The sequence below is a fragment of the Cupressus sempervirens genome, chromosome 7 (assembly GCF_028749045.1).
Source record: "Cupressus sempervirens isolate cs-2001-9-10 chromosome 7, ASM2874904v1, whole genome shotgun sequence".
Lineage (NCBI taxonomy): Eukaryota > Viridiplantae > Streptophyta > Pinopsida > Cupressales > Cupressaceae > Cupressus > Cupressus sempervirens.
In genome coordinates this window covers 928,205,033-928,219,356 of record NC_143124.1, presented here as the reverse complement: position 1 = coordinate 928,219,356, position 14,324 = coordinate 928,205,033, and the positions used below count along the sequence as shown (strand labels likewise).

Here is a 14,324-nt window from a genome sequence, read left to right as displayed (position 1 = left end):
ATATTATACACATCATATTCAATTTTAAGATTTTTAGTATTGAATATCACAAAGCAATAAAATCAAACTTGTTAATCAACCAAATCTTTTTACATTTTGGTCAACAAATCTTTATTAAAGAGCTAACGTACAACCTGAGTTGGCCTAGTGGTGGAGAACTTGTACTCTTGAAAAAGAGGTCACAAGTTCAAATCCCACTACGGGGTAGGGTATGTATGCCTCGTTTGTAACGCCAAGCGCCTCTCGAAAAAGAGTACACAGTAGTCCTATATCACTATCACCATATGTAAACCCAAAAAACTATGGCATAGTGTCGTGGACTATAAAACCACCTTTCCTTTCCTTTCCTTTTTCAAGTTGTCCACATAGAAGACAAGTCATCAAAGACTAATCCATGGCCGAATTTACGATATATGCAAACTAGAATACATCTTACATACAAATGTTGATCTGTGTCTCTCCCTAAACCTCAATCAAGATCTTTCTGTTGCACAAAGCCTTTTCAAAATCATATATGTTTGATTTCCTACCCACTAAGGGCCAGTTTGGTTGCTGGAATAGGAATAGAAAAGTTGGAATACGTTTTCCATTTTCTGTTTGGTACGTCACTTGGAATAGGGAATAGGAATACAAATTTCCATTTTGCCTCTAAAATGAGCTTATACCCATTCCAAAAAATACTTGTTATTGGAATAGCCATTCCTATTCCCAATATTACATACCTATTCTCCATTCCTATGCCTGCGACCAAACGGACTCTAAAGGAAAAACTTCTGAAATAGAAATGTCTATTATGCATTCAACCTCTAATGATATACATGCCTTCATTGTATTTGACCACCCTGCCATCTTTAGGCAAAAGAAAGCGAAAGATATATGAACGGATCTAATGCTTACAAGGTCGTGCGCCTTGTAGAAAAGAAACATAGTCACTTATACGTATTAAAATAAATCTGTACATGTCAAAGATTTACTTATTATAGATCTCAGCTAAAAGTGATCATAATATTGTTTCAATTTGAAAGAAAGTATGAGCTCTTGCATTTATATGAGAAGGATTTCAGTTGTTCCTAGTACCTTCAGAAGTGCTTAAAACTTCAATTCTTTACATATCTTATTGTAGTTCTTTATTTGCTGTTATTTATTATTATAATTTAACTTCTATCCATAAGTATGGATTAATGAGAGTCATATAAATTATACATTTGGCGAAACCAAAATAATCTAACTCTACCTTCAAAATAAAAATTGAATTTCGTTTCAAATATATTACGAAACATGATTTTCTCTGCTCCGAAAACATTGACTTTAACAGATGGCTTGATGATAAATATATAACACGCCATCGATTGGAGCAATCTATGTACCAGTCATATAATCCCAGTTATTTTCCCAGGGCATTTTAGTTTACAGATATATACGAAATGAAGTGTCTGGATCCCTTTTCAATTGTATAGACGTGCTAATTAGTTGTTCACGGAATCAACTCTTCTGGTATCGGCGCACGACCAAGGTATAAATAGTTCATCTCATCTTGCCAGACCTATCAAGAGACATACGGTTCTTGCCATAAATAAATTGTAATAATAAAAAAACTATAAATATAATAATGTAGAGAAAAGGTAATTTTTCCATTCCTCCTCATGAGGTTCATAAAAGATAAAATCCATACCTCATCACGAAATTCAACTCTCATGTGAGGTACATTGGTTTTATGAATATCATTGCCTGCTGAACCTCTTTTGTAGTACGTTCTCCCAATCCAGTGGGACTGCAAAAGTATATGGGAATAAATTATGCTTACATTTTTCTTTAAAGTCATCCAAACTGATAAATATATATAAACGCAAATTTTGATAAATTATGCATTTTTCCCGTTGTAACTAATCCAAACTTATAAATATATATTAACATCGGAACAAATAAATATATATCAACAAAAAAAATGATAAATTATGCTTACATTTTTTCTTGTAACTCACCCGAATCCATAAATATATATAAACAAATATTTGATAAATTATGCTTATGTTTTTTTTTCCAACTCATCCAAACCCATAAATACAATAATAAACCAAAAAGTGATAAATTATGCTTGCATATAAACCAAAAACTTAAAACAATTCTCATGTTTACCTTCAGAGCATGAGAAAATCCAGACTGGTAAACAGAATTACGTGCAATTTCACAAAGATCGCAAGCACTAAGCTTCCAGACCTGTATAATACATTTTTAGTTGTATAAAAACATTTTATTAATTATTTCTATTAAAAACAGATTAACAATTGTGTTGACAGAAATAGATGGTGAAAATAATCATGTACCGATGCTGCAATGCTGTATTCCTCTACAAGAGGCTCTTTTGTGAGATGAATTTGTAAAGGATCATCTGTTGAAAGAGAAACATTGAGCCCGCGTGCAAAAAACATAGGGAAAGGATTTTTATGGTAATCCAAGAACAGAGAATTGTTACTCAATGGAGACATAGCCAAACCAATCTGGAGAACTCGCATAAATATACAATATTAGTATCTTGAACACATTAGGTTGCTCAAATGCAGCCTTTCAACACCATAACAATAATATGCAGATCATAAGAACTCATTCAAAATTATGACATTGGCTTGCTGTTTTGTTTCATACTTGTGAAAGATAGTACAAATACTGCAGTGCAGGAGACTTCCTTAAATTATTTCCATGAGCAATGTTATGTGCCAATAAGAAAGTGGCTGCCAAGTGATCAATATCCCCAGCCTGTGACAATTTATCCAATACTAGCTCAGTCGTGGAGAAATATGCTGTATTAAGCAAAATCCTATTATGTGCTTATTAATAAAGGTAGAAATACCTCGCCACAATGCGGACGGAATTTTAATATCGAATAACCCTTGGACTCACGAAGCTGTAAACAAAACAAAAAAATATTTCCATTAATTTTTTTTGTACAATCTGCTAATCTAGCCCATAGTATACTATGTAACTTATAAACACCGTCGAGATTGAAAAAGACATTAGTAAATATTGCAATGAGTGTTTTTTGTCGATTTTACTGCCACTGAAAATATAAACTTACCTTGTTAAGTGTGTATAAGTTAGAATAGCAATAATAAGCATAGTATGAGAAAGCCGGATTAAAGACATTCGTCCACTGTGCTGGAGTTGGCATGTGCTTTGTTGGACGTCTTTCAGGTTTGCTTTCATCATCAACCATATCAAACCCTACAACCTGGATATGATAGTAGTTAGAAACCATTTATTCATATTTCAGTGAGTAACTGAAATTCATTAACTAGTCGGAAGAGTAGAGAACAGAAGATTTTCTGGAAACAGCTCATAAATAATTCCACATTATATGCACATTTTACCTTTCAGGATAAAAGTAGAATGATCAATCCCAGGCTACTGCATTGAGAACTGATGTATTGTTAGCATGCCTTATTTTTTATCCTTTTCAGTCATTTTGTATAAGCTATCTGAATTTCTCTTTGTTATGAGAAGACACAGTAGATAGAAGCTATTGTTATGTTCTCTTGAATCAACACCAGTTAGAAAGCAGAAACATAAAAAGTAGCTTCTTGGGATGCATACAGTTTCAGTCAATGAAAACAAATATAGCAATACATCAGCGTCCCCTTATGACCAAAATGCAGATTGGTTGAGCCCCATACAGATGCTTACCAAGTGTCACAGTTTTATAATTGCTAATGATAGTATAGATAATCTAGATTCATACGAAAGGTTAACAAATTGAAATTAAGGTAAGTAGAAGACGATTGCCCATCTTTATAGAATCTTATGGTTGAAAGAAGAGCATAAGGTATTTCTGTTTGTGAATAAACAATTGGTGAAATTTAAAATAGGAACATATCGTAATGAAGTTTTGTTCATTTTGATGCCAATAAATGTATGTCATTCATCATCGGATAAATCATGTCATTACAATAGGAAGACTACACATGATGAAAGAAAGGAAACTCGTTGTGTTGAAGGATGACAGCAAAGATGATTTAATACCATTGAGAGAGAGAGAGAGATGAAAGCTTGCAACATGAAAACATGTGTTTTGCATTGATTCCTTGGAATATAAAGTCCCAAAATATTCAACCAAAAATTCGCAATTTTCATAGTTTGTCATATCCCCCATTTAAAACCCTAATTACGATGGCCCATTTCTCTCAATTCAGGAACACAATTTTGTGAAGTCCCTAAAGAAAGAAAATTGTAGAAGGATACACAGTTCAGATAATTTTGACAAAGATAGCAGAGACGATATTGATTAATGTTTTATGGAAAACACTGCATGAAGATGGAGTTAGCATTTACCAAGGATAATAGAAGAAACACTTCAATGTTGAAGCCAAGAGATATAATATGTTGCATAGACACATTGACAATAGAGAGCTAATGATTCTCGAGCAAAGGACTAACGATAACTCAAAACAATATTATAAATTTCAGTGATTTAAGGTTTAAAAACTACTTAGTGGTCATAAGGATGGGCGCACAACATGTATATGAAGGAGCTGTGATTATGATATAGTTTGAATTTGCAAGGAGCAATAGTATAGGAATATCGACTGGGTATGTGGAATGAGAGTCATCAACTTATATTAAATAATATTGATGGAAAACAATACCAACTTAAATTAATGTATGGTCAGATCAATAAGTATACAAGAACAAGTTATTTCTCAATATCTATGATGTTCGATTTTAAAATGCCATAATTGGTCCTGTCCACTTATCTATCATATAAATTATTTATAAAATATAAAACATAATTATAAACGATGAAACTATATTAATAATTCAACTCTAAAGTTTCATGCAAATAAAATAAAATAAATATTTCTTACTGATCATGCCAGAAACAAAGTTCCAATGGAGACACTCCTTATGGATGATCGATCCACAGCAAATTATTCCAGAATAGCATAAGATTTTATCCAATGATCAAAATTCATGAGCTTTGCTCAATCATTCAATCTTCTCCAATAGAAGAACATAATATATCAAGTGTACATATATAACTTGGGTATGTAAAAAATTTTAAGGGAAAAATATGAATTGTATATTGTTTTGTTTGATTTTACATCTTGTATTTATAGCGCAACAAGAGGCGTCGGTTGCCCTTTCAAACATTGCACCTCTTCAAAACTCATAACTGACCATTAAACTTTGATACTGTTTAAATTTAACACGATGGGTGGTTATATAACTTTGTGTATTATCTCCACAATCCGTGGTTTATGATTTGAATTACTCACAAAATTCCTCCGTCCAATTTTACGCATATATACTTCATTTGTCTCATCTCCAATGAATCTCTTCTGTCCAGGCTCGCAAGTTTTTACAACTTCATCTTGCCGTCTGAACCACCTCTTTCATATCCATGCACTTCAAGCCTGCATCGAATACAAAATAGTGTTTAGATATAAATCACCAAATATTTCAGGAATATTTAAATGCTCATTTTCGTTGTCGGGCATGGCAAAAAGACTCCTGAAAATTGTCTCTAGGTTGTTCCAGGTAACCGACTATTCAAGGTGTCACTTCTAACATGTGATTCTCATGAATGCGATGGGTATAAATTGTATGGTTCCATCGATACACTTCTAGAATATTCCCAGATGTATTATTTCCTTCTATCAATGGCATAGCAAGCAGTTGACAATCCGCTAGAAGTCCCGATATCATGCTTGGCACATCTTCCCAATACTTATTATACTACTTGTGTGGCCATGCTATATGCATTTCCAGAGCTGTCCAAGGTTTTTCTTTTGTCTGAATACAAATTTGCTCAAATCTGTGAATTTCAATCTGCTTTGTCATGCACGGACACTTGGTTCCTTTCATTCATTAATAACAATGATGAAAGATATGTGGCACTATAAAACTTTGTGATAGTGGTTTGTTGTTCCATTGGTTTACATTCACTTTAAGCCCTTGATAATATATGATATTGGTGTCTTTGTTATTTGACTTTCATCACCATCCCCTTTCATAATTTATGCTGCCTGTCCCATATCACTGTATGCATATTCTAAGGAAACACACATGTCACTGGTAGCCATCTTCGCATTACTGTTGGAATCATCATATTGAATACATTCTCCTTTATTCAATTCAGTGATTTTCTTGTATTTAGTTGAACTCCTTTCTTTTATCTGTCCGTCTAAAAGTTTGTTGCTTATATGACTCGTTCATTCTTCATGAATTTTAGTTAGCAAAAAAAACTTCCACATGTTACCCTGCTGTAATCGTTTGAACGATTCTGCTTAAATCTTTTTACACTATCAATTTTGTACTACTATGGCATCAAACTTGTATTGCCATTCTCCATATATCCTCATCAGAATCGTTCACCATAGTGAGGCAGGGTATCATTTCAGAATCCTGCTGGATGCCCAATGGTACTGGTTCATACAGTATGTTGTGTTCTGAAAAGTCCACCACACCTTGCTCCTTTGACAACGTCCTCAATAATGTTCTTTCTGAGCGTAAGTTTGCCTCAACTAATACATTCCAGACTTATATTTTGGCTTATTCTTGTTATGAATCACAGCTAGTATGATGTCTGGAATATCTCTTCAATGCATAGATCATTATTGGACTGTTACTTTCTTTGATAATAATTGTTACATTATGGCATGTTGGCCATGTGTTGTGGCAATCATGTATAATCCATCAATGACAACATACATTAAATCTCCATCATTGATTCTCCAATGGAAGCTCTAGGTTTTTCAAAAATTTGAGCTCCATCAGGCCCGACAGTGTCTTAAATGCAACCAATCAATATAATATCATATGGCAGATCATCACAGGTAGATAAACCCTTTTGCAGCTACAAAAACTTCAACATGGCCCCCCATGGCACACCCGTGGGAGTTGTAAGGATAAAGTTGTTTTAAACAAGTGGGCATTTTATGAATGAAAAATAGGACCCTCAATCAGTTTGAACTTCAAACTTTCTAAGCGAGGATTAATTTTTAATACACTTGGTTAAAATAAGAGGGAAAACCCTAAAGTGGACATCTAGGGTTTGCAAGCAAATAAAAAAAAATTCAGGGGTTTCATCTCAACATCCATTCACTTATTCTGATAACTGAGAATTGAGTTTGAGGAAGAGCAACAGGTTGAAGATTCAAGTAACAAATACTCCCTGAAGACCAAAAGGTTATACAAAACATCAGCTTTCCTGAAAGTGAATTCAACCACAATTCACTAGTGGGCAGATTGACAGCAGTATCAGGTATCGATTCAGCTTGCAGCAGTTAGAGGGCAGGTTACAGAGCAGATTTCTTAAAGCTTGAATCATATCTGTTAGAAAGGTTAATCTTTCCTTGGATATATTTTAATTGGGATATTCCAAGGGTCCCTACATGTAGTTTGTCCACTTGTACACATGTGGAGGACATGTCATTGTTTGTCCTTTATTCCACATGTAAGGACAACTCTTGTTTATTTCTTTATTTAGTTTATCATCCTTAAGAGGATTGTGACACTTTGCACACACCTATTATGAATGTGGCATTCATAGAAATGGGAGTTACAAATGCAACTCCTCTCTCATCTCTATATAAGAGATGCTCCTCCTTCTTTCTTCACAACTACACACCACTCTAAGCACTTGATGTTATTGTATTGAGCTACTTTTGCTCCAACACTCTCTCTCTCTCTTCTTTAGGCATTTGCCTTCATTCATAATAACTCACAAGGGGTTTTCTTTGCTTTCCCCTTATAAATCCTTGTCTCCATTGTTGAACCATCTTGGTGTATGCTCTTGAATGTGCTTATCTTATGATAACATTGTTTCACACTTAACTTACTTGGATTGTTTCTCGTTCCTTGCTCAACATTATCATTTCTTACAATATCTACCAATTGTACATTCCTCTGCACAAACTGTACCCTTGCCTAAGGCCATTTTGGTTTGAGCTTTGGAATTTGTGTAGCAATTTCCAGATCAGAATTATCAGAAGAACAATTATGAAGCTCCTTCAAACAAAGGGGATTTATGATGGAAAAGATTGATGCACATTGAGAGTTTGTCAAATGGAAGGGTGATCTTGCTTGTAGGCCAGGGATAGAAGTTAGAGATTCCTTCATATTTGTTTTTAGTAATTATCAACATTACAAATAAAACTTATTGGTGCCACCTAGTTAACTGGATGTCAATCTTACTGTGATTTTAGCAATCAAAACCTTCTTGGACTGAGCATAGGATTCCCAGATATGCACTTTCTTGTTGTGGTGTTTTCGATATCTCATTTTGAATAAATGCATTCTTATCTGTAATAAACATAGTAACACCATTGTCAAGGATAGGGGAACAAGCTTCTAAGCTTCATTTATTACAATAGATATTATTAATTTGATTCACCTGGTATATGCTGAAAATTTCAATAACATCCTTCAATCAAATCACAGGCCTGCAGTAGTTTTTGCTGCCAATAGATATGCCACATTGACTAATGTTTTTCCTCCACACCAGACCAATGTATTTGCTACAAGATTAATGACATTACCCAAGAATATTCCTAGCAGACTTCACATGGACTGCTGTGTGCCTAGTAAGCAGTGTATATGATGGATGAAATGCCTCCCAACAATGGCCACAGCAAGAAGAAAGGCACATAGTTTTGCAGGTTGAACCATGTCTTAAAACAACAACACTGTCCACCAATATGCAGGATAAATAGACAACTAGCAGCAGGGAAATTAGGCAGTTATTGCAATCACCAAATTTCTCCAAAATGCATGATATAAATCACTCCAGATTCACAATTGAATCAAATGTCCAGTATTCACACAAACCTCAAATCCAGATTGCTCCAATACAAGTACAAATTCCACAGATTGCAATTAATTTCTCAGCAACAATTAGTGTCATCCTAGCCACAGAAAATACAGAAGAAAGACAATAGAATTCAAATTGCCAAAACTCAGAATTGATCTACTATACCTCAGCAGTAGATTAAATGCACTCCTCAGATGTCAAACCCCCACAGAGATTATCAAAGCAATGAGCAAATAATAGAATGATTATAAGGTTTGTAAAATGTATTGTCAAAATGAGCTCCTACAATCATGAAACGAGTGAGGATGAAGTGGAAATTCATTCTCGTAGTGCAAGCCAATCAGAGTATGAACCTGAGCACAAAGATGAGCCCAATGAGGGGGTTGAGCATGGGTCGAATCCGGATGGGCAAACTAGTTCCATAGCTAGTGCAACACTTGCTACTGTTGCCCCTCCACACTTTTGGCAAGGTGGGCTAGGGATTCTAATGATCCCAAAACTCCTCTCAAATAATTTGCAACAACTTCACCATCAGGCTGTGTCACAAAGAACTGGAAATGCAGCATTTGTAGTAGATAATGTTTTGGGAGTATCATAGAGTCAATGCACACTTACTCTTTTGGGTAGGAAAAGGTGTGTGAGCATGTGAATTTTTAAAGAAGGCTAAAAATCTGCATCACTGAATTGAATTCTACAAGCTATGCTCAGACTATTCAACAGACTCAAGGGCAGCCACATGTTATTCTAGAATGCATCCTATTCTATCCTAATATTATTCTTTCCTTTTTTCATTGATTGCAGATTTGGATATGCATAGAGATTGTTTTCACTATGCTCTCCTAAATGATTTCTATCTCCTCATGTATCCATCACCACCTAATGATTGCCTCTTGAAGGTCATCCCTTTCTCTAATTTTTAATGCTTCACACGAGATCACAACTCCTCTCAAGTAATTATTGCTGGTTAAATCAATAATGATTATCATAAGTTATTTTAATTTACTCAACGTTGTTGGTTACCTATCTCTTCATAGCTAGTAACAACCATTTTGTTTCTACTCAACTCAACAGACCATGTCTTATAATATCTTGTCACTCTATTATTCTATCACATTATTTCATAATCAGCATGTTTAAACGGTTTTCACAATTCCAATCAGAAAAGATATGATGACCAATTTATTGGTATCTGTGTATCTTGAAGGCATCAACGGATGTTGGATGTTGAATTCAATCTTCCCTTGGTTAAAAGGGTTTTCTGCAAATCAAATATCCAGATTCTTCATTAATAGAATCAACTGAATTTATTATCTGAGTCAACCTCTCTATCAGCTGGCAACTCAACTTCCAAGAAATCATGAAATTATCGAGTGATGAGGCCAACCATTTGAGCTAAAAAACATCACTGGCAAAGGTTGACAAAGTTTGTGCTGTTATAATACTTTGGTGAATACCCTTGTTTGTGTCCCATAGTCACTAGAAAAGAGCCACATCATCTACTTTTGTGTTGGTATCCATATTTCACAACTTTCCCTTCTCACCTTTGCGGCATGACCTCTTCTTCATTCTTTTATACCTGTATAGAGAAAATGCATGACTTACTTATGGGTAATCTTTCTAAGGATTAGTCGTTCTATTTAGTTTTCAGCTCATTTATGTTTAGAATACAATGTATGATAATGTTAAATGTGCTCATATGATTATATTATCTATATGATCGATATTTAATATTTACATTATTATATTCATCGGTTCATTATATTATAATCTTATTTATTTATTATTATGATATTATTATTATATATTATATTTAACAAGAAAATATAATAGTATTGTGTTCATGAATTAATATTTATAATATTATATCATATTATATATGTATCATATTTTATTGTTATTCATTATTGAATCTTACTTGAGAAAGGGGACATTACGTATGCCAAGACCAATTCAATGATGGAGACGATGAGGGGATATTGGGCAAGGTCTGGATGCAACATAGTTATGATAGATGGGTGAACATTAGGCACCATACCCTCATCAATATCATATTTGCATGCGCAAAGGGCCCATTTTTTCTCAAGGCGGTTGATTGTTTAGGGCATTGAAAATATGTCGATTTTCAGTTTGACATCCTTCCGATAGCTGATGAGGAGATTAGGCCACCAAATGTGGTCAAAGTAGTGATAGATGCAACACATGTGCAGAGCTGCAAAGAAGCTTATTAAGTCATCATACAAACATATTTATTGGACTTGATGTTGTGCACATGCCATGGACAATGCACTCAAGGACATGGAGAAGATTGAGTGGATTAGATGAGTGGTCAGCGGTGCGAGAGATGTGCAGAGGTATATTTGCAACCACCACACTTCACATACACTATTTAGGAGCTTCGCAAAAGAATTCTTAAAACCAGCTCAGACTAGATATGCATCCTATTTCATTTGTTTTGAGAGAATTCCTTAGTTGCAAGAGCCATTGCAACTCATGGTGATGACGCAAAAATGGAATTGTGGGGATGGGGCTAGGACGGAGTAAGGGAGGGGGGTAAAGGAGATAGTGAAGACTGATGAATTTTGGAGTGATGCAAAATACATTGTCTCTATCATCGTTCTAGTTGTCTAGGTCATCAGATATGGGGATGCACCTAACCATGGAGAGGTGTATGAGTGCATTGATTCTATGCTTGGCTAGATGAGGGCAGTTGTGTTTGAGGACCCCACTTTAGCATTCTACAATGAGAACATTCGGCCTATTAGTCAGCGTAGATGAGACATCTTAAATGCTCCCTTGTACATGGTTACTTATGCATGGAATTTGAAGTGGTCCATGCCTAAGCTTGGTAGAGTTGTACCAAGTCAGGATGATGAGGTGAAGAAAGGTATCTTAATGTGCATTGATAGGGTGTATGATACTGATATTATTGGCAAGATTCACACTGAGTGGATGAAATTTTCTACTCGTAGGGGTTATAAGGCTGGGAAAAAGGTGGACATAAGAACTTTCGTACAGGAGGATTTAATTTGTGGTGCACTTGTCATGGACTGAAATTTGCAACTACCACAATAGCCATTCAGTTACTATCACAAGTATCTACTTCTTTAGACTGAAATTAGCAACTACCACAATAGCCATTCATTTACTGTCACAAGTATCTACTTCTTTAGCTTCTAAGAAGTAGATACTTGTGACAGTTAATGAATGGCTATTGTGGTAGTTGCTAATTTCAGTCCACGACAAGTCCACCACAAATCAAATCCTCCTATACAAAAGCTCTTATGTCCAGATCATAATTATCGGAAGATCAGTTGTGAGCATAGTTCCCCAACTTGGACTTGGCAAGGCCGACTTGACTTGTAACTCGGCTATGAATTGGCTACAACTCAGCGACAAGTCAGGCAAATGAAAAAACCTTGAAATTTAGAGATTTTAATGATTAAAACTTGTTTCAAGCACATTTTATTGAATATAACTTAAAGACACTATAACATCATCAAATAGAAGCTAACATACATAAACAAGGAACATAAATGATAAATCCATCACATACGTAAAATGTAAATTGTAGTTGAAGGAAATAGAAAACATGGAATCATATGACATAGATATATAGAATCATAAATGGATGTAAAATCCATGAAACCAATGACATCAAATGTTACGTGAAACACTATTAACTTTAAATACAAATAGCTTGATATCTTTACTTCTAACCGTTGGAAAAGTATAATTCTTTGGATTTTGTTAGTGCATTGAACTATCTTTCCATTGGTTTTGATCTCATGTTAAGTGGCTTTTTATTTGAGGAGATATGGCGAGTCCTAGAGCAAGAATTAGTTGAAAATTAATGACTAATTTTTATTGCTTTGATAATATGATATATGATATATCTGATCTAATGAAAGGTTTTAAATGCTGCATATGATTGAAGGAGGTTAAAGAGGTTTTAATTAATCTTCTCAGAATGTTGGATCGGCAATTCAACTTGGGTTTCGGATCGTATTATCTATAATGCAGTCATAATCATATAGTTTTTTATGACAGCTGTTTCCAGTTTTGGTGGATGGAAGTTAGGTCCCTTGTAGATTTTGATGTTCATCGTATGTGCGGTCAAGGAAGGTATTTTCAAAGTTATTTGGAACTCTATGTGATACAGGTTTGTACTATTATTGTTCATGATTGGAAGGGTGATTGATGTTCTTGTACTCTCAAAGAGTGCTCAGTCTTGGGCAAATAAAGAGCTATGGTTCTTGATCCCAAAAAGACATCCAAAACACCAATATCTGGTGATCAAACAATAAAAATAATCATTACTAATAATTGACATGAAACTGAAAAAAAATTAGAAAAATTAAAAATTAAAAATTTGAGCCAAGTTATTAGGCACATAACTCCGCAAGTTAGGCAAAAAATGCCACCCTCACCTAGCTCAGCAAATTATGAGGCATTACTTGGCGAGCCAAGTCAACAACTCATCATTACTCATCTGGGTTTGCTCGGATAGCAAAATCACCTAAATCACAATAATTATGGGGTCTCTAGTTGTGAGATTCATTCAGACAACAAGGATTTATAATGGATCAGATTGATGCACGTTGAGAATTTGTCAAATGATAGGGTGATCTTGCCTGCAGGCTAGGTGTAGGAATTCGAGATTCCTTCATATTTGTTTTTAGTAATTATCAACATTACAAATAAAATTCATCGGCGCCACCCAGTTAGATGGACACTAATCTTATTGTGATGTTAGCAATAAAAACCCTTCCTAGAGTGAGCATTGGACTTCTAGATATGCCCATTCTTGTTGTGCTGTTTTAGATAGCCCATTTTGAATAAATGAATTGTTGTTCGTAATTATTAGAATTTTCATATTAGTAATTTATGTTTTTACATTTCGAGTTCAGAATTATATTATTTTGCATACTATACCTAGCAAGGTTTGAACTACCATTGGCATTGTAACTTAAAAATCAGAACTCATTGCAAACAACACAAAAAATCTCCAATTAGCAACCAAACCAATCAGAAAAATCAGATCACATTTGGTTGGAGATCTTTCACCTTTCAATTTTATTTTCAATTCAAAAAGCTTTAGATATAGGTAATCAATATATGGATGTCTAATTCCACGAGACAGAATAACGCTGCTGTGTATTCCATATATGAACCTATCATGTTATTCTTTTCCCTTGATGTATCTTCCTTCACAAGCTGGACCCTCAAGATACTTTTGTAACTTTTCTTTTTAGACTGTGTGTGCACACGTGTTCCGATATATCTACACACACACACACACACATTTATAAGTAATCTTGTCTGCCTTTGACATCTATTTCTATGATATTGCTATCAAGATTTAACTATGTAGTTTTCGACTCATCATTGACCAATGTTTCATGAGTAGTGGTTCACATGAACCCATATTTCACCAGAATGAATTGAACACTTAGCACTCATTGGATCTAGGTGATGCTCATAGAGGTGAAGTATTGGGACTTCCCGAGAGGTTACCCATCCC

General features: G+C 34.6%; 1 protein-coding gene across 4 annotated transcripts in view; it reads right to left on the bottom strand.

Annotated features, from left to right (window-relative positions):
- Positions 1-1,220: 1,220 nt before the first annotated feature.
- LOC149550602 (AMP deaminase-like) overlaps positions 1,221-14,324 on the bottom strand; it is a 216,352-nt gene continuing 203,248 nt past the window's right edge. For all 4 annotated transcript variants that reach the window (XM_089793594.1, XM_089793595.1, XM_089793592.1 and 1 more), the window contains 7 exons: positions 3,074-3,226; positions 2,849-2,902; positions 2,644-2,754; positions 2,325-2,498; positions 2,137-2,217; positions 1,673-1,771; positions 1,221-1,543 (listed from right to left, as the gene is read on the bottom strand). In XM_089793594.1, the coding sequence (XP_089649720.1) occupies positions 1,475-1,543; positions 1,673-1,771; positions 2,137-2,217; positions 2,325-2,498; positions 2,644-2,754; positions 2,849-2,902; positions 3,074-3,226 (741 nt within the window). In that variant the 3' untranslated portion in view covers positions 1,221-1,474. The remainder of the gene's footprint in view (positions 1,544-1,672; positions 1,772-2,136; positions 2,218-2,324; positions 2,499-2,643; positions 2,755-2,848; positions 2,903-3,073; positions 3,227-14,324) is intronic.